The sequence below is a fragment of the Eptatretus burgeri genome, chromosome 6, assembly GCF_056783735.1.
Source record: "Eptatretus burgeri isolate ZD-2024b chromosome 6, Ebu_testis_v1, whole genome shotgun sequence".
Classification (NCBI taxonomy): domain Eukaryota; kingdom Metazoa; phylum Chordata; class Myxini; order Myxiniformes; family Myxinidae; genus Eptatretus; species Eptatretus burgeri.
Window position 1 is genome coordinate 52,585,908 of NC_140966.1, and position 21,825 is coordinate 52,607,732.

General features: G+C 43.9%; 1 protein-coding gene across 5 annotated transcripts in view; it reads left to right on the forward strand.

The window, feature by feature from the left end:
- The window catches only part of LOC147024782 (chromosome-associated kinesin KIF4-like), a 74,428-nt gene extending 53,001 nt beyond the window's left edge, over positions 1–21,427 (forward strand). For 2 of the 5 annotated variants that reach the window (XM_085885032.1, XM_085885031.1), the window contains 5 exons: positions 7,947–7,994; positions 16,177–16,404; positions 16,503–16,616; positions 19,986–20,105; positions 20,952–21,427. In XM_085885032.1, coding sequence (XP_085741158.1) covers positions 7,947–7,994; positions 16,177–16,404; positions 16,503–16,616; positions 19,986–20,105; positions 20,952–21,110 — 669 coding nt within the window. In that variant the 3' untranslated portion in view covers positions 21,111–21,427. Of the gene's footprint in view, positions 1–7,946; positions 7,995–11,599; positions 11,769–16,176; positions 16,405–16,502; positions 16,617–19,985; positions 20,106–20,951 lie in introns of those variants that run through there. The other 3 variants (XM_085885030.1, XR_015059194.1, XR_015059195.1) reach the window with 3 other exon arrangements.
- The last annotated feature ends 398 nt before the right edge of the window (positions 21,428–21,825 follow it).

Consider the following 21,825-nt stretch of genomic DNA (forward strand, 5'->3'; position numbering starts at 1 on the left):
CTCTCTCTCTCTCTCTCTCTCTCTCTCTCTCTCTCTCTCTCTCTCTCTCTCTCTCTCTCTCTCTCTCTCTCTCTCTCTCTCTCTCTCTCTCTCTCTCTCTCTCTCTCTCTCTCTCTCTCTCTCTCTCTCTCTCTCTCTCTCTCTCTCTCTCTCTCTCTCTCTCTCTCTCTCTCTCTCTCTCTCTCTCTCTCTCTCTCTCTCTCTCTCTCTCTCTCTCTCTCTCTCTCTCTCTCTCTCTCTCTCTCTCTCTCTCTCTCTCTCTCTCTCTCTCTCTCTCTCTCTCTCTCTCTCTCTCTCTCTCTCTCTCTCTCTCTCTCTCTCTCTCTCTCTCTCTCTCTCTCTCTCTCTCTCTCTCTCTCTCTCTCTCTCTCTCTCTCTCTCTCTCTCTCTCTCTCTCTCTCTCTCTCTCTCTCTCTCTCTCTCTCTCTCTCTCTCTCTCTCTCTCTCTCTCTCTCTCTCTCTCTCTCTCTCTCTCTCTCTCTCTCTCTCTCTCTCTCTCTCTCTCTCTCTCTCTCTCTCTCTCTCTCTCTCTCTCTCTCTCTCTCTCTCTCTCTCTCTCTCTCTCTCTCTCTCTCTCTCTCTCTCTCTCTCTCTCTCTCTCTCTCTCTCTCTCTCTCTCTCTCTCTCTCTCTCTCTCTCTCTCTCTCTCTCTCTCTCTCTCTCTCTCTCTCTCTCTCTCTCTCTCTCTCTCTCTCTCTCTCTCTCTCTCTCTCTCTCTCTCTCTCTCTCTCTCTCTCTCTCTCTCTCTCTCTCTCTCTCTCTCTCTCTCTCTCTCTCTCTCTCTCTCTCTCTCTCTCTCTCTCTCTCTCTCTCTCTCTCTCTCTCTCTCTCTCTCTCTCTCTCTCTCTCTCTCTCTCTCGGCACATCTGCAGGTCCCCAGCAATATTCCTGGCAAATTTCAATCATGCAAAAGAAATAATAATAAATAAATAAATAAGCATTAATTGTGATGTCATTCGTGATGTCGTAGCTCCGTGTCAGGTATGGGAGCATGTGCCAGAACAGCGCGTCGCTGCGTCCACTTTCTGCCGGTACTCCAGGGGCCTCCGTCTGGCCATCCCCCAGGCAGATGCCAGGCCCATCCCCATCTCCTTGAGATGATGGTCAACCTGTTGCAACCATGAGGCACGTGGTCGGCCCACTGGCCTCCTCCACTCATGAGACTCCCTCGCTGAGAGAATCTGGTGAGCAGGATCAGTGTCAGGAAAACGAGCCACATGTCCATACAGCTGCAACTGACGCTCACGGACTATGCAGGTAACAAATCTCATCCGAGTCTCTCTCAGCAACCGCTCGTTGGACACAAAATCCGACCAGCGATAGCCAAGGATTCTCCGAAGAAAACCTGGTACCAAAGGAATTAAGTCTCCATCTCAGATCCTTGGTCAGAGTCCAAGTCTCGCACCCATAGAGCAAGAGTGGAAGTACCAAGGACCTGAAGACTCGGACTTTCGTCCTCCCGCACAGGTACCGGCAGCGCCACACCCCATGATCCAGTGAATCCATGACTCCCCAGGCCCGACCCAGACGTCTATTGACCTCTGACTCGCAGCCGGCAGAGACATGAATATCACTGCCAAGGTAAGTGAATCTCTCCACGACCTCAACATCCTCACCACAAACAGACACAGACAGGACTGCAGCATCCAAGATGTCACCGAAAGCCTGGATCTTAGTTTTGACCCAAGAAACCCGTAATCCCAACGGCTCCGACTCCTCATTCAGCACCTCGAGGGCCCCCAAGAGGATGTCTAAAGACTCCGCAAAGATGACTGCATCATCTGCAAAATCAAGGTCCGAGATCTTGACATTCCCAAATGATGCACCGCAACTTGATCTCTCCGACATCCTCCCTAAAATCCAGTCCATACAAGTGCTGAAAAGTGTGGGGGCAAGTACACATCCCTGACAAACTCCAGTAACAACTGGAAATAAGTCAGAGATGGTACCACCACACTTCACAGCACTCTCAGTACCAGAGTAGAGTTCAGACATCAGATCGATCAGTGACATGATCGATCAGCGATCACCCTTCCCTTTCCAGAGAGGGACAACAAGGCCCCTCTTCCAGTCAGTTGGGATGATGCCTGTGTTCCAGGCAGAGCACAAAACTGCATGCAACGACACGAGTGCAGCATTTCCACCAGCCTTGAGAAGTTCGGCATGGATGCCACAGATCCCCGGAGCTTTGCCCTGTTTCAACTGGTTCACCGCAGCCCGTGTTTCCACAAGCGAAGGTGGACCACAGTTGATTCGAGGGTCAGCAACAGGGATTGTAACACCCTTGACGTCCAACTCGACAGCTGGGGGATCAGCCTGGTACAACCGCTCAAAGTAACCGGCCCAGCGGGCCTTCACTTCAGACTCCTCTGTCAAGAGCCTACCACACTCTGCTCGAACTGCAGTGCTCCGAGGGATGGGCTTGGATAAACGTAATGCGCGAATTCCCCTGTAAGCAGGACGAGAATCACCTGTCCACAGGTGATGCTCTACCCCCTCACAGATTCCTCGCACATAGGCCTCCTTGTCCACCCTCAGTGCACGTACAGTTTTACGCCTCAGCTCCCTGAACAGCTCAGCTCTGCCATTCAGCCTGGCCCTGCGACTCTGGTCAATGGTATCCAGTGTCCCTTGAGAGACAAAATTCTTCTTTGCCCTGCGGTGAGCTCCAAGGCATCCACCGGCAACATCAAGGACGGTGGTCTTGAAGGCACTCCACAACTCTTCAGGACCCCCCAAAGCACCCAGACCCCCCAAGTGTCCACTCAGCCTGTTTGCAAACTCCTCAGCTACTCTCTCATCCCTGAGCTTGGCAACATCCAGCCTAGGCTGGGATGGTACCATTCTCCAGGATTTAAGGTGCAGCTTTAGAGTTGCTACAACAAGCCTGTGGTCAGTATTGAGGAACTGAGCACTCCGGTAGACCCTGCAGTTCTGGATCATCCTCCAACGACCGTCAATGAGGACATGGTCAATCTCCTTTGCCACACCGCCAGCGTTGGAATACCAAGTCCAGCGATGAGCTTGTGGGCGCTGAAACCATGAACCAGCCACCCTAAGTCCATGACTTCTTGCAAAGTCAAGGAACTTAGTGCTATTCTGGTTCATAGTTCCTGACCCATGGGGACCAACACACACCTCATAACCATCCCTATCAGTTCCAGTCGATGCATTGAAATCCCCCAAGACTAGAAGTGTATCTCGTCTGAGGCACTGATCAACCACAGACTCGAGTGTGGCGTAGAATGCATCCTTCACGGTGAGATCACTCGCCTCAGTCGAAGCATAAACAGAGACCAGGGAAATGACACCTAAGGAGTGACGAATCCTTAATCTCATAATACGCTCGTTGACCGGTGTTACCTCAATTATCATTGGGGTCAGCTTATTGGACACAGCTACAGCAACTCCTTGGGTATGGTAACCATCAGAGCGACCAGACCAATAGTAGGTGTAACCACCCACCATTATCTCGCCGCAATCCGGTCTCCGAACCTCCGAGAGAGCTGCAATCCCGATGTCCAAACGCTTGAGCTCAGATGATAACAGAGACAGGTGATCATCCTCTCTTAGGGATAGGACATTCCAGGCACCCACCCGAAGGGACCGCCTCAGGTTAACCCAAGGAGACCGCCGTTTGGTGGACGACACCTCAGCACCACTCCGACACACTCTCCCGCAATCTGACCCAGGGATGTTACCCCGTGGTTTCCCTCCTATCATCAAAGATTGGGGGTCCCGAAGGCTTTGCCCCAATCCCATCATCCGGTGAGCTGCCCTGCGAAGGGAAGCTGCACAGGAGGTACTCCCATGGAGTGGGTTTTCAAATTTTTTTGCGTTTTTGCGTTTTGCGGAATGAAGGGTTTTACGGTGGCTGGAGTGCAAATCCTGCCACCAACCTCCTAATAAGAAGTGACCCAACTGCAGGAGGACGTCCGCAGACACAGTTGGGCACGAGATATGGATGGCCGTTGGCTCACAAGGAGCTCCTCCGCCCTTTAAAAAAAAAAAAAAAAACACCGTGTCTTGTCATTGTTCGACAGATAAATGGCCGTAACTTGGGAACCGCTCATCCGATTAATATCAAACCTTGAAAAGCACATCCGCGGGGCCCCAGCAATATTCCTGGCAAGTTTCAATCAGATCGGACTGTCGATCGTGCAAAAAAATAAAAATAATAATAAATAAAAAACAAACAATAATTGTGACGTCATTCGTGATGTCATAGCACCGTGTCTTGTCATTGGTCGACAGATAAATGGCCGTAACTTGGGAACCGCTTGTCTGATCGACATCAAACCTCGAAGGCACAACCTGGGAAAAGGAAAAGGCACAATGGGGAGGTCCCCGGCAATATTCCTGGCAAGTTTCAATGAGATCGGACCGGTGGTCGCAGACAGACAGACAGACAGACACACACACAGAGATTGCTGGAAATATATATATATATATATATATATATATATATATATATATATATATATATATATATTTATATATATATATTTATATATATATATTTATATATATATATATATATATATATAAATTTTCCTGGTGCATAGCCTTCGATGTCCATAGGCATGCAAAATATTACCGTGCCTCCCCATTGTCTCGGATCGCTCACTGCATTTGATTTTTTCATTTATTTATTTTCATTTATGGATGCTTTCTGACGGTTCTGTGTTTTATTCATTTATTTATTGGTATGTCGGCTTCGATGTCTATTCACTCACAAAATTTATGTGCTTCCCCATTGTCTTGGGTCACTCACCTGCTTTGTTTTTAGATTTTTTTTTTGTTGTTAATTTTTTTTTTTTTTGTTAATTTTTTTTTGTACGGTGTACTGGCTTCGATGTCCATCAGCACACAAAATTTCAGCTCTCTATGCCACCTGGAAGGTACCGATCTTTAATGTCAGTGAGTCAGTCAGTGGTTTGAAAGAGCTTTATATATGGGGTGTCCCCAAAAAATATACAACTTTTCATCTGCAAAGAGGATGGTCATAACAATTTTTTTAAAAAGATATATGGCTGGATTGAAAGCTGAAAGCTGAAAGGTTGAAGTTTATTGCACCAATGTCAAAATTGCCACCAAAATTTAAATTTTGGTATGGAATCGTCGTTTTCTTTTAGACCACATATTCGACGTAGGCTCCACGTTGTCCGATCACTGCCTGCAAACGCGTTGTCATGTTCTCCATCACTTTGGGAAACGTTTCCTGAGGAATGTTCTGGATTTCTCGGTGGATGTTTTCCTTCAGCTGATCAAGAGTCTGAGGCCTAGTGTTTCCATAGATCCTGTCCTTGAGATACCCCCACACGAAGAAGTCTGGAGGAGTAAGGTCAGGGGAATACGGTGGCCACTCAACGTCTTCGTAGAGGGAGATAAAGCGGCCCTCAAAATGTTGGTTGAGAAAACGCCTTGTTTGGAAAGGCATGAATGTCTTGGCGAAGGATCCTCTGAACGGTGCTCTTTTGAATGTTTGTTTCAGCAGAAAGTCGTCGAATCGATTTTTTTTTTGGACTCTGAACTACCGCCTGTCTCACCATTTCCACATTTTCTTCACTACGACCTGTCCTCTTCCGACCACTGTGACCCTTGTGAAGATCACAGATGGTTCCCACATTGGTAAACTTTGCGATGGTGCATGTTATTGTCCGAAAGTTTGGTGTATGGTGCAAGTGGATACCGAAATGTCTCGAGTGAAGATGTTGCACCTGTATGACACTTTTCGTCTGGTGCCAAAGTTCAACAATTTTCGTCCGTTGTTGTACGGTCAGTCTTGGCATTTTTCTGGCGCTTGCTTGATATCAAAATAAACTTCAGGGTCTCTGCAACAAGAAATAAAGCATTAGTGACAAAATTACTGCTTTATTAGGATCAAACAAAGCATTTTAAAAGTTGTATTTTTTTTGGGACACCCTATATTAGATATATATATAATATATATATATATATATATATATATATATATATATATATGTATATATATATATTTATTTCCAAAAATGCAATGTTTGTTACTTGTGGGCACATTGGTCCGATGGTCCAAATTTTCATTGGTCTTTACAACCTTGTTGCATACCCACCTGCTGTACTGCTTGAGCATTAGCTTGCTTTTCACCAGTCCCAGATGTGATTGGGGCCAACATGTGGATTATAATCTTCATTGTTATTATTGTTGTAAATATTAGTATTAATATATGCTTTGTCACAATTTTATCATTGGTTTTGTTATTTATTTTGTAATTAGAATACCCTGATGTGGAAGGACATATTGAGCTGCTTTCTATACCTTAGTATGGCGTGCGTTTAAAACATGGGAATTCTAGCGGATTTATTTTTTGTTGTTAATTTGCCGAATCAACTCGGGAGGTCATGGCGATCATTTTGGTGCATCACATTCCACATCAGAACACTACACACACACACACACACACACTACACACTACACACTACACACTACACACTACACACTACACACTACACACTACACACTACACACTACACACTACACACTACACACTACACACTACACACTACTCTCTACACACACTACTCTCTACACACACTACTCTCTACACACACTACTCTCTACACACACACACACACACACTTATAGAGGGAGGGTTTTTTGGATCATCAGGGACTTTTGGGTCTTTTTTTTAATGTCGTCAGGGTATTTGGGTCATCTAGGTATTTTGAGTCCTTGGGGTCTTTTGGGTCTTTGGGGTTATCTGCATATTCTGGGTCCTTGGGGTGGGGGGGTCTTAAAGGGTCTCGGCAGTCTAAAGGGTCAAAAGGTACATTCCAACAGTGTGTTAATCATGAAGAGATGTACGTAATTGATAGACAAAAAGTATGCCTCACACATCCATTTATCATAGATGAAGACTATTTTGCTCCTCTGGTGATATTTTTTTCTGTTAGGTATAGCTGTTTCCATGGAAAAATGCAAAGCCATCAAATATGAACATGCAAATGAGGTAATTAGCAGATGTGATGTCATAAATGGGTGACCTCTTCTCACACTGATCATTTTGATATCAAAGTTTATTCTCTATTTTGAAAATTAACAAATCTGTGGTCATTTTATGATAATTTTTGGGGGTTCCCATGGAAACAATCCTGAAAAGCATATCTGACACCAATTCTGGCAACTACACCATCACCTTTGGGTCATGCCATATAATAACCTTAATTTTTTTTTTTTTTTTTAATGAACCTTGGTGTGATTTGTTCTACCAGGGGGAGGGGTGTTTGACATCGTAGTTTATATTTGAGGAGTAGCGAATCGGCAAACTATGTGGAAGAACTCGTGGTTACGTCCGCATCTTCAAGTTAAACAGTTGGCTGGCTGTTTTTATTTTATCTATTTTTGGAAATTTGACTTGTCTCCTCGAGAGTGCCTGTACCAAGCGTGCGAACAATTTTTGTGCCACATTTGGAGATGATCTGTTGTCACATTTGAGATGCGACGAGCTGTGGGCCGGTCGACCCAACTCTGCTCATGCCAACTGAGTCTTGCATTAATGCCCAAATGCCTTCAAAACCAAAGAAACAGCATGCGTCTATCACATGCCAATATTTTCACTCGCTCAATTGGCCGTTTTGCATTTCCAGCCATGTCGGCAGGTTGCTGGAAAAAAAACAAACAAACAATTGTTGAGCAAATGGCCATTACTTGTGATTGCCACATGCAAGTGAGTTTCCAAATTTTGTTTATACTAATCCTAAAGCATTTAAAAATGATATAGCATGGACAAACAACCATAGGTTGGCAATCATTGCATCAGCTTGATGGGCCTAATGGCCCCCCCCGCATCGAATGAAGTTCTTTGTGAGGGAACTCGTATTGTTTTGCTTCAATGTCAATTTGTGTTGTTGTGTAGTTTTATCAAAATGACGGTCGAAATCACTGTTTCTGGGTTGTTGTTTTTCAGCAGGACACTTTGAATGTGTCCAATGATGAGAAAGAAACACCTCCAAAGGTTGGTCCTTTCAAAAATTTCAAAATAATCTTTTACCTTCTCCTTTTTTGAGGTTGATGAAAGTTAACCATTTTCTTCAATCTATCTCTGTTCTTCATTGCACAGCATACGAGCCACTGGCGGCTAAAAGTGCGGTCCCCGACGTGCGGCCGATCGTACACAAATGTTAAAAGGCCCACATCATGATCCGCCTTAAATGCTATCAAATGGACCCAATGGTTTCAAATGAGTGTTTCAATGAGAAGCGTAAAAGTAACATAACTACATCAGTAGGTGGCAGTATATAAACCACAATGAAGAAGAGTACGTGGGGTGGGGCCTAATAGCGGCCATGACGGAGTCCCGTGGGTGGTATGGTGGCTCTCACACTGGTGTCTTATCGGCAAAAGTGGCCCCCTCTAAAAGATGGTGAAGATCACTGATCTATCTCTTGTATTTCGGTGCGTTCAAGTTGCAAATGTGATTTATTCTTGGTGCGTGATGCAAGTCGGTCATATCTGCGTCTGCAATGTTTAAACAGTTTGGTGCCGAGATCGGGACCAGAGTCTGTGACTCGGACTCGAGTCGCCAATTTTGCGATTTGATTTGAGACTTGGCCTTAAAGACTTGAGACTTGAATTGAGTTTGTCGACTTGGTGACAATGACGTTGAATGAATGAACACCATATCAAAACAAATATATCTTGGTGATGCGTTTGTGACTAATTTTCATTCAATATCTGTTTATAAATGTAATCACATCCTACCAAAGGGAACACGAACTCTGCAGCTAGATCGCAAAAAAGGTATTCGTTAGGGTTGGGTATTGATCACCAACCTTCCATTTTCGGAGAGGAATCACCAAGATTAATGACACTCAAAATAATGAGTCTGGTTACCGATTGTAACCATTACACCACCGAGTCTGGTCAGCGAAGTTGAATTGAAGCAATTGAACTGTCTTTTTTTTTTTTTTCCCCCCCATGTCATTCATTTTAGAGTACTCGTGCCAAAAAAAAATCAAGCTCCATGACTCGTGTTGGCATTTTGCGTATTAAAGGCTGACACGTAACCAAGGTTTATGATGTGATACTTGACTTGAGACTTGGCTCAGGTGACTTGTTGACATCTCTGGTTTGGTGATACGAGTACGGGCCCGTAGGTGCGTAAACGACGACTGGATCGGGGCATTATTTCAATTACATTGGACCAACCGTATCATAAATGGCCATAACTTGGCAAACATACTCAGGTCCCCAGCGTCAATTGTGACGTCATATCAAACGAAGAAGAATTGTGTTGTCCTGTCATTGGTCGACAGATAAATGACCGTAACTTGAGAACCGCTTGTCCGATCGACATCAAACCTCAAAGGCACATCTGCGGGGCCCCAGCAATATTCCTGGCAAGTTTCAATCAGATCGGACCGTCGATCGTGCAAAATAAATAAATAAACAAACATTAAATGTGGCGTCATTCGTGACGTCATAGCACCGTGTCTTGTCATTAGCCGACAGATAAATGGCTGTAACTTGGGAACCGCTTGTCCGATCGACATCAAACCTCAAAGGCACATCTGCGGGGCCCCGGCAATATTCCTGGCAAGTTTCAATCAGATCGGAACGGTGATCTCAGACAGACAGACAGACAGACAGACAGACACACACAGATTGCTGGAATTATGGATAGATAATGGTCTTTGCCGATTTGACGTAATCCTACCACTTGTTGATGCAGTTCAAAAAAAACTAAGCAAAAAAAAAAATGCTCATTCGAGGAAACCATGGTGTTATTTTAATCATAAAGGTTTTGTTTACCTAATCCAGGCTTGTGGTCGAGCGCGGTGATTAAGGCAAAACACAATGCACACTTAGTGGGCTGTGCTTGATACTCCGGATGCAATGAGGAGAGGGTGAAGGAAACGTACAGGTTATATCGGATGACCGAACTTGAGCAGGTGATGGTGGGAAAAGGTTATTGTCGATGTAAATCTAATGTATGAACGACATGATCCCAGGGATTTATTCTAATCGTCAGCAGCAATGGATGGAAATTGATCGTGAGTGCACTGGGGAATTAATCATAAGTGTCAAGCACAGCCTCACAATTGATCACGTTTTTAATTTGATGCTCTTCATTTGGAAATTTAATCCCAGAATACTTTCTGGAGAGGAAAGAAGATTCAATGTGATCAAACAAAGCAAGTGTAAAAATGGGCATCGAAGGTACAATACCCACCAGACCAAAAAGGTGGCAATATCTTGCCACCATAAAGATGCACATAAAACAATCAGGTGTGGATCTCGTTCATGTACATTATTTCATGTAAAAGGTAAATGGGTCGGATGTAATGCCCTGCAGTCTGATGCATAAGCTGTAAATGTCTCGCAAATCAAGTATTTCAAAGGCGTGGAGAATATATATCACACAAGTTTCATCAACTCCCTTCAATTACTTAAGATACGGTCTGAGATATGGTCTCCGACTCTCTAAAATCCTCTTTATCTCTGATAACTCCACCATCTGCCATAATATCCCTCATCCTTCAGATATGCTTAACAGCAGCCTAGTGCCTATTCGCTCTCTGCAGACCTTGATGGAATCACAAGCTGGTCACACTCGGAATATCGTTCAATCATGCCAAATCTCTCGCTCTCATCATCTCTCTCCGAAAGGACAGTCTGGCAAACCATTACATCCACTTTCCCAACAATCCTCTTGAAGTTGTCATTCAAACTTTTGGACCTCACTATCTGCCATCTTTCTTTTGGCAGACGACACTTTTAAGTTAGCCTCCAAAGCCAGTCGCTAAATGGGCATCCTCTGTTGTATAAAGTCTTTCCGTGAAGCACCTAAACACTTATCCACGTACAAGGCCTTCATCTGCAGCTTGATGGAGTGCTGCTCTCCATTATGGGCTGGAAACCCTGCTTCACACATTGCTCAGCTTGCTGCTGTGAAAACCGAGGCCTTCAAGAGCATTGAAATCTCCAAAGCTGAGTCTATGGACCGATCACTTTCAAATCCCAGACAGGTTGGTAGTCATCTTCTACCGCCTCCTTTATGGTCTTGAAGTACTACAATCTGCCATTTTTTTTTTGTTAAGTTGAATTTTATATATATATACACACACATACATATGCACACACACAGTGCCTATAGAAAGTCTACACCCTCTTTCAAATTTTTCACCTTTTGTTGCCTTGTAGCCTGGATTTTAATTACCTTAAATCTGGCTTTTTTCCATCTTTATTGACATTTCGTAACTCACAAATTTCATAAAATTAGATAAAAAATACAAAACTAGCATGAGGAACTACTCCTGTAAATGGCTGGTCTGATACCAGTTTCAGGGTTATAAATTTGGAAGACCTGCAGCCCCCTGTGAATGGGTAATACATCTCAAACATCCTGTTGCCTAGTATGCCACACTCATCCAAAATGGGGGTATTGTTATTTACCATCAACAAATTTGATGATTTATTCCAGGGATACACACCCAGTGCAACAGGCATTCAAGAAGGGCAACTGTTGCGCTGAGAATATTACCATCTTGGACGGTGACTTTTGGGATGCCACGCACAGCATAAACCCCCTTGTTTCTTGCTGTGCTGGATGTTTTCAAGGCTTTCAACCATGGAGCAATTGTGAGAGGCTGTTCGGATCGGGGCACCCTTGCTGTTAGCGGTGTACATCTGACGGTCCAACCAGGGATGTATAACGTACCTGGACTGTGATCTGAGTCTGCCAATCTCGATGACGTGAGGCGTCAACCAGGGCGACCCACTCTCTCCGGTATTATTCAACAATGTCCTCAGTGAGGTACTCTGGTTTTCTGGAGGGAGTGTGTGTGTGAGACTGGGTGTCATTCATCCACTCTCTGGCCTTTTCTGATGATGTCGTCTTGTGTGCTAGAACATCGGCTGAGATGCGAGCATCATTGAGGGCTTGCACACGCATTGCTGCATGTGGCTGAGCTTGAGATAAATACAGAAGAGGTATATTGTGGATAGTTTCCAGGTCTCTTGACATGGGAAATGGAACCTTAGGGTTGAAACTGTTGTGGACAATTTATAACAGCTGGGTATTTATTTCCTGCCAAGAGGGGTGATACTGAATCATGGTGCCACGCTTGAGACTGGATTAAGAAATCTGCGAAAAACACCATTGAAACTACAACAGCACATGGTGCTGTTGAAGGATCGCCTGGATGGCGAAGCTCCAGCATGACCTGGTTCTGGGTCAGACCGTGGCAGGCATGCTCCGCAAGCTCATTCTGCAGGTCTGCCGTCATAGTTGGTTGTGGCTGGGGCTACCCAAGGATACTCGTATAGCCTTTTCCTATACCTGGACCTCTGATGGTGGTGTAGGGTTGCAACAACAGTGTTGTGGTGCCGATCTTGCATGAGCATTAGTTGCAAGGACTTGAAACATCTGATGGTCGCTACCTGTGGGCCATTCTCGCTTTTCACCTGGGAGATGTTGTTGGGGCCTGGATTAGGGTGGAGAGCACCCTGGGTCTTTTTTTTTTCTTTTCTTTTTTTTGTAGACACTGTCGAGGCTCGTATGAGAGCAAACACACAGAACGTACAACAAGGGGAGCAGAAGACAACAGAGGTGGGAGAGGAAAGGAAATAGTGTGGAACAGACATGAGATCTGTCAAAGAGAGAGGAATAGGTTGGGGTACACAGGGTCATCAAGATGGACACTACAGGGACTTTCAGGAAGGAAAGTAGGGAATTTGGGGTAGATTAGCGGGGCTAGAAAAGATCATGGTTATGGATGGGGGAAGATAAGAGATGGTGGTGAACAGCTGTTTTGAAGACCTGGAGGGAAGAGTGGGATTGAAGAAAGTGTGGGAGGTTGTTCTAAAGGTGGTGAAAAAGAGGAATGAAAGGGTGAAGGTGAGCAGTGATTCTTCATCTTGGTAGTTTTACCAGAAGGGCATTGCTGGCGGACCTTAAACGCCCTGCAGAAATATGGGGTGGGGGGGGACGTATTGTTGTGGGACCGGGTCTCGGTGGCGAGCACAACCGCTAGATGGAGCCGGACAGTCGTCACCACCAAACACCCGGAATTTAGGTCGTGACCCTCGGATAAGTCCGGAAGGCATGGGTCCCTTATAGGACCATGAATTGCCAATAATTCGACCACGTGGGGTATGGTTAATTGCCAAACTTCAATATACCTCAGTACCCACGCGGGAAAGCTACCGGGGAATTCACACCCTCGACAGGCCTCGAGCGGGACGAGCCGTTACCGTGCTCGAACAGTGTGCAACCCGAGCAGATGGTTACCGAGGCCAGTCGGTCCAAATGAACAATTTAGTGCTTCGCTTTTTCTCAACACGCACCGTGCTAAGCCGATGAAAGAAATGACAGGGAACGAGCTGGGACATTCAACAAGAGGGGAATTTATTTACAATAATCGGGGGACGAGGGGAGCATGTAAGGGCAGAGTTATCCGAATAAAGCAGGGAATCAAATGTACAAGCAATTCCTTAAACAATTCTACTTAGAGACAAGGCCCACAGACACACACGCACACACAAATACCCAGAAAGAGATGGACCTCGAGGTCTTTATTATCCCTTCAGCTCGGGAGGGAAGACGAGCTGAGGGAATAGGATGTGCTGGCTACCTGGCCGCGTTCGCGCGGCTGGACGACCACACCTTCCCGGAGCACCAGTCGCCAAAGAACAGACCAGGGCAGCCGAACCCAGAGGAGGCGAGACGAGGTGATCTCCCGTGATGAGATGGTCGACCGCTTGTTGTAATACGCCAGACAAAACGCCTCGGGTGTGCGGGATGGTCAGCCGCAGACCCAGACAGAAGCACGCTCGAGCAGACGGCACACAATCTTCAATGAATTCCCATCGTTTCTCGGGGTGGGTCCGCTCCCCCGTCGCCTACTCCCATTGGGTGGACGGCGTGTCGCGGTTCTGCCTTCTTGCAAAGGACCGTCCCGGCTCTGGTCCGTGCGTCCACCCATTGGGCGGAAAATGACGCATACCCTTATTTGGCACGAAACCAGAACGAATCTCTCCGTGCCCATATTTGGGGCCAAGCCAGAGCGAAACGCTTCGTGACCATATTTGGTGCGAAATCCACACTGCCTGGGACATGGAATTCCACACATGCCGGCGAGCGTGCGAAGAGCGCGGACAATGCCGCGAGCAGAGTGTTGTTGTTGGAGATGTAAAAATCCTAACTATAAAATAATTCACAGCGCACGTACAATTGATCACCCATTAAACATAGGACGGGACCCTAACTAGAATAACTCACCAATATAACTGTTCTTTAAGGACCTGAATGTTGAGTGTTCATGGCTGCCAGATTCGTAACAATATCGCAGACAGAGCAAGGGGTGGCCAGGCCAGAGAGGACACAGTAGAAGACAGAAAGACCACCGACCTGCCTGCCGTGAGAAAGTCAGACACCCAAAGACAACCTCACCGAGGGAAATGCCAATGATCCTAAATGCCTTGGTTTCCACAGCGTGAAGCCGAGAAAGATGAGAGGCAGGAGCACCAGCCCAGATTGGAGAACAGTACTCAATCAGACTGCAGATGAAAGCTTTTTATGTGGTCAGGAGCTCAGATGTGCCAAGGAAGGACTTTGCATGACTGAGGATGCCCAGCTTGGAAATGTGGGTCTACTAAACAAGCGGATGAAATTTTTGCCCAACATACTACGTGCATCCATCAATGGTGGTGGCCTGTTGGAGGTGAGTCCAGTGTAAATCGGGTTACTCAGTAAGTGTCATTGACATACAGGCTGGTCTTGTATCGACTCGGTGAAGTTGCAGGGGAATCTTCTCCCCACCGGATCCAGGGCACCCCACCGTGTACCTCTAGCACTCAGTGGTTGGTGTGATGCAGGTTGCCAAGTGAAGGAGACACTTTCGTGCATCTGTCAGGCTTTCATCCGAATTTGTGCTGCCATGGTTCAGCAACAACCGTATTTCATGGTTCCTGTGTGGGCGGCTCGACCAGTGTGGGTTCATTACCACGGAGGAATCCAGGTTCCCCACTGCAGCTGGTGTCCAGAAACCGGATGTCTGCACACAAAGATGGGGCTCCTGTGGTCATCGGTGCCCAAATCAAAAGCGACACCCTGCCACTTTCTCAGGAACATTGCCTTTTAAAAAATCGCACTCCAATACTCTAGATATTCTTGAGACAGAAATTCCAAACAGCCACGCTTGCACAGGTGTCTTCTAGAATGCTCAACTGGCATGAGGTATCGGTGCCAGAGTCTGGTCCTTGCTCCGAAACCTTGGTTTGAATAATGGAGACCTCTGGCTCATCTCGGTGATTGTGATGGTGTGTATGGCAAAGGCTTTTGGGCTGTTGAAGCAATCTACACCATGGTGTGACAGTCTTGAGAGAGGGGACAGGCCCAGAATGATGACTGTAATTTGAATGATAGGCAGTATGGCGAAAACCGAGAGCAATCGCTTGCTGCTGGATTCCATTCGGAGTCCAGGGGCTGTTTGGTTTGTTTTGAAGTTAGATCCATGAGGAGAGAAATGTGATCTACCATCATGGAAGTTGCTGAAGGCTGGGAGGGAGCCCCTCCTTAAAAATGGTGACTGAACAGAGCAAGTGGGTAACGAGGCCCTTAAAATCAATCTGGGGATGGATGGGTACATACAGCGCAAAATCGCCAATCGGCTCAGACACTTTCTTAAGTAGCTCTTGTGACATTTTCGATCATGAACGATGAATTGGTGGACCAAGTGGGCAGGCTGATTACCTCTCACTCAAGTTTATTAACGACCCCTCTGGGTTTTTACCGACAAAACTACGGTGACGTAATTCTCCTGACCCGATTTTGCTTTCCACAAGCTAAGAATCCAAGAGGTGGTCGGTCGTACATTTTAGAATTAAGAATCAAGTTTAGATTAAGAATCCACATTCTTACATTAAGAATCCAATTTAGAATTGTTGATACTGCCGCCTTGAGGTTTTGAGGTCACAGCCTCTTCCAGTTTGGTGGCCTCATCATAAAGCTGCAACTGAATTAATGTGCTACTTTGTTTTGTGGGTTTTTTGTACATTGTTGCATTGCAGATATCTCCAAAAAGAAAATATTTTATTCTTTACTGATTTGCTTGTTTGATTATGATATTCTGAAGAGAATGTGTTGTTGGTTTTAAGTGTTTACCCCACTGATTGTTTGATCACAAACATTGCAGGTGAAGAATTCTCGGTCACTCGGACCAGCTGCCCGCCCCCGAGTTGAAACACCACGGTACACACTCGAGGATATTCTGTCAGAGGAGACGGATTCTGATAATGACACGGACTCTGGGTCCAAAAACAAGAAGTATTATCGGAGACGTGGAGAGCCAGACTCTGAGTGGTACCCATCAACCCAAAGGCAGCAACAGCAGCCTCAGCGAGCAACAGGACAACTTAACAAGGTGCATTTTGTGCGACAAACATTAATAACCAGTTTCTTATAAATATGGCTGGAGGCATCCCATTTTGTTTACCACGTGCTACATGTGTGTGCCAACAGTGTGGATGTGGTGGGGCATGCAATAGGAAGATATGCAGATGCCGGAAGCAGCAAGGGAGGTGCACCGAGATTTGTGGCTGTGATCCAGAAAAATGTACCAACCGTTCCCCGATGGTAACAGTAGTTGCCCCCTCCCCCTAATGGTATATTAAGATTGTATATTCTCCGTGATAAGTAATTTTGTGAAATGTTGTCGCTACATTTACATGAAGATTTTCCCATTTGTTATATCATATTCTTTGCTTTCTGCAGAAATAATTGTCAGTTTTATGGGAGACTCGTTGCTGAAGTCTTGTAGTTCTGCATAATTTGTTGTTTTGCCTACCATAGCAAAATTATCAGTGTGGGTAGACTGCTTGCCAATTTTTCGCTCTATCAATTCAAATTGTTTGCCTTTTTCTGTGAGGTCATTCATGATGAAACCGAGCATTGTGTTCCTCCCTACACATTGCAAGAAGTTAATTGGATGTACTTTTTAAACTATTGGGCGTGGGGGGGGGGGGAAGGGGGTGGGAGGAGAACGACACTGAAATCTATTTGACACAAGTTCATGGTTGATCCTCCTGTAATGTGTATTTGGATTCAGTGAAGCAAACTTAAAGTGTTCGCCAAAGAACAAAATGATTTGGAATATCAGTAGCGAACTGAGCAACCGAATACAAAACTGATTAAGTATAATTGCAATTTTGAATGCACAGAATATTGCACGAAAATAAATCGTAACTTTTTTGTGAAGTCGCAGTCAATACTCCAAGAATATTTGGATTTGATCAAGTGAAGTTGATTTGGAAGTTTGCCATACTGTTGAACTTTGGATTTTCCATTGTCGAAACAGTTGCACAAAATTGAACACAAATGAATCAAACGTCCACCCAAGAATATAGCAAGCGTTTTCTGCATCTATCGGATATGAAAAATGGGATTGAATGAGACTCACCATTATTATATGAAGTTGGAAGAGTTTTGATTTTAATGTAAATTGGTATGGTTTAGATTCATGGAGATGGGGAATTGATGTTGTGGATAAAATATCTTTATAGGGAGAGGGATAAGTGGTTGTGTTTACTTCCCAAAAGTGGTTTCATTGAAATCTGTTGATCTTTTCTCAAGTTAACAACAAAATGATTCCTGGGAGATCCTGCCCTCTGTACGGGGATGAACAGCGTCGGAAGTTGGCATTTGCAGTTTCGATACGTGTACCCATACCCATACACAAAAACATCCATACATGAACCCTCCTCCTCTTTTTTTTTTTAATTTTTTTTTTTTGCATCACCTTCCCAGGAGTTCTCTGAATCCACTGGCATTGATTTCATTGAAATCTGTCAATCCGTTCTCAAGTTCTAACTGGACACAGATAGGCAGACACAGCTCTCTTGATAAGATAGATTTATATATTCATTTATTTTTTGCATGGGAGACATTTGGGTTTCCTTTTCCTTCATTCTCCAAACAGTTGCTGTTACGCTCAAAGGCGATCTGGATGCGAATCTGCTTTTGAGGCCAAACACTCCAGAGCTCATTTGGCTCATTCCAGAGCACCTGAGATCACCGTTGTTCTATAAACACAGCAAAAGTGGCACAAGTAACACTGTTTATAAAGCCTGTCTTTCAAATCTCATGCAACAGATTAATGGAGGAAAATCGTCCATGAGCAACAAACCTTGGACGTGAAAAGAACCGTTGTGTGAATCCTGACACCGATGAAACTACTGGCCTAGAAATTGTGGAAATGTCCAACTGTTTGTTATTCAGTTTCCCCACCATCAGTTCGTACTCCATTCCCTTTCTTTTCTATGAGCCTTGATCTTGCAAAGGAAAAATAGAAGTTAAAAAACCAATTGCAACAAAAATGCCTTTGTGGCTAATTGGTTGATTAATTTGTTGGTTATTTCTTAATCTCTGTGTTTCGGTGAGTTGTGTTGTGATCTCCACCCTAATCACTATTTATTAAGCTTCCCCATGTTGGATGGGGGAGAGTTTATACCTGTTGTAGGATTTGTTTCTCCAATTGGTGTCCCCAATCTTTAATGGCATCTTCGAGTTTCTTAGACACCGAGGAGTACTAAACCACCATTTAAGTTTGTTTTTGTTTTGTTTTGTTTCTTCTTCCTGCCAATGTCCAAGCTGTATCTCTGAGCTGACGAGAACTTTCAGAATGAAATTTTGCCTTGAATGGGAATAAATGTATATGGGGTTTACAATTTTTTTGGACTTTGACCTAATTTTAGAGTCATGACCTAATTGTAGAGTCATGACCTAATTGTAGACAATTTCACCACAAAACTGAGGTTTGGCTGATCAGAACGAAATTTCCCTCCAGCCGAGACTCGTTCAGCGATCCACATTTGCGCTTGATTTACATTTCCCCCCTCCGGGTTTATTAAAGTTTGAGGTCTTAGGCCCTTGGAGTACTTCATCACCATTTAAGTTTTTTTTTTAATGTCTGATCTGTGTCTGCACAACCACTGGTACAGTTCTTTGGGAGTCATCTTTCATTAAATGGGGGCAGATTTTGAGGGAGTGGGAACGGGTGTTGGAGCTTTTTAGTGGCATGTTGCAAATCCTGTTTGCTTGTTTTTTTTATTATTGTTAATAATTTCTAGTTCGTGCATTTGACCCATTTCTTTTTCGGATCGTGACCTCATTAACGAAAAACACTTTTTTGATCATAACTTAGATAATTTTCCTCCGATTTTCATGTTGTTAACTTTTATCGATAGATTCTAGATGTGGACGCATTTTCTTAATTTACACTCTGTCCCTAAATGTTGTGAGTTGAAGGTAACATGGCAGTAGGAACAAAATATGGCCATCATTAGATTGTGAGTGCCGGAGGAGGCTTGCCCTTGGCGATCACTTTGTGATTGCAGATATCTAGTTAAATTAAATTTATTTTACTTATCATTTCTTGTGGTTTTTGGGGTGTGGATGTGACCTCTCACATAGCATATTACTTCCTGGTGTTCCTAAGAGCACCAAGTTTATGGTGTGTGATGACCCCGAGCCACCCTTGGCGTCTCACACCCCGGCTGTTCTGTGTAGCGTTTGCTCCAGCGTGATCAGGTTTGAATCCTTCAGTTGGGTAGAGTGCCATTATTCTTTTAGGAATGACTTTTATTATTAAAATAATATTTGTTCTTGGATATTTTGATGGAGTGCACAGTGTAAATTTCAATGAAGTCAGAGTTGCAATCACAAAACACTTAATTTTGCTTTAGTGAAATGTTTGTTCTGCATCTTCTGTAGTCATGTACATCTTCAATGTGTGATGATGAAAATATCACTGTGAATGAGTTTCATCACTGTAATCCTGCCTCTCTTGGCTGTAACCCGGATTGTAAACGATACTCGACATCATAGGGATGACGAGCTTTCAAATGTACAATCAAAATATTAATGTAACTGTTGAAATGAGCAAATACTGTGATGTCAAATCTGTCCATTTGTTTTACTTTCATAACCTCTAAAATTTTGATGCAGGAACAGCAGACAGGTGACCAAGATAGTGACCAGACTCCTGAAGGTGAACAGCCACAGAAAATTGAGGTTCTCTCAGAAACGTCTTTCTTCTGCACTCCCAATGTTGCTCCTTCACCAAAGGTAACATACCTTTGATGCAAAGTAATTGGGTTCATTGTATAATTATTTTTTTAATAATTATTTTGAGAAAATAATTTGTTTTATTTGGGGTGAAGGGATGTATTTCAACTATTATGCGATAACTTCAGGATGAGAGCCCAATGTTTTTGAAAGTTAGCATGGCAACACGTTAACGTGAAATCCATTGCTTCAAAAAAAGCTGCCGAGGTGAGTATGAGGACATTTCCAGGGTCGTTGTACTTTGCAAGCTTCAGAGTGATTGGCGATGGGATAGTGGCACTTGAGCATGCAGCGATGTTCCTTAAGCCAGCTACTCAAAGCTCGCTATCTCACTCACCTGCAGCCTTGTATGAGATAGAATATGCATTGTTTCTCCCACTCGTCATTCACCACGTTATCCTTTCATTTGGTGAAAAATGTGGGCAAATGATCTGATCAGAGTATGAAATTTAAAAAAAGTAAAAATATCAGAGACCCACTTGACACTCACAGGAGCAGTTGAGCATGTCTCGTTTTCTGGATTGCTTCCGATTATTCAGACATACAAGCGCAAATTGCTGAAGGAATTGATGAAATGTTGTTACGTGACATAATTTGCAATGATCATTTTATAAATGCTTCCTATAATAATGACTTGTAATTTTTATTAGTGAAACATTATTTCTTTTATAATCGTAATTTTTTTTTCTTATTGTTATGACAATCGAAGATTGGATCATCCTGAGGCAAAATGTTTTCCTGCCTTTTCCAATATTGCTGCCAAGCTGCTCAAAATTAGCTTTGATTATAGGTTTTCCTTTTGATTGATTGATTGATTATTTATTTATTTTGTTTGTTTGTTTCTAGGTATTGTCTGAGATTCCAACAGATTGTGCTAATAAGCTGTTCATACACCAGGATATATTGTTGAAAAGTGAGAACCAAAAGGAAGTCGGCACACCCAAACCTCTCCCATCTGCCACTGGCATCTTCTCCAAGTGCATGTTAGTCGATAATTTTTTCTGAAAAAAAAAAAACCATTTATCTGTTGATCGTTGCCAATGAATGTGTTCATAGTCTAGACGGCAACCAAACAGGTTTCTGATATCATTCGTACTTGAGCTTGGCACGATTACACTTTGGCTTAAAATACATACATTGGTGCCAGAAAGTAGCTTGAGTTGATGCTGTGAACGTTTTGTCTTTGTTTTATTTTTCTAAAGACACTAATTTGAGGTGTTTGTCCCTCATGTGCTTTGATTCTGCCATTTTAAATTGCTCAATCGCAAGGTCTTTGATGTTTCTTTTTTTTTTCTTTCTTTCTAATAAAGGTATTGACTTGTTTTTGTCAATGAAGTTATTTTCATTCCAACATGTTTTATAATAGGTGGCCGCATGGTATATCACTCGCTGCGAAACATGCTACCAACAGCTCTTCATATCGTTCCAAGCTTCAGGCATGTACAGTAGGCACTGTGACTTTTTTTGTTTTTTAAAGCAGTGAAGCCACTTCAATATTTGGGGATTTCCTTTTCTTCCATCCATCCGTCAAAAAGGAATAAAAAGAAGAACTTTTTCTAATCCACCGTGTTTAATTCTAAAGTGTTTTAAAGTCTAAGGGGGTTGAAGGGCAATTCTAAGGAGTTCATTTGTTTCTCGGCTTTGCCTCCCATTTCATATTAAAAATGCCAAACTGCACCGCTTCCTTCGGACTCAAATACGATTTTTAATGGAGCTTGGG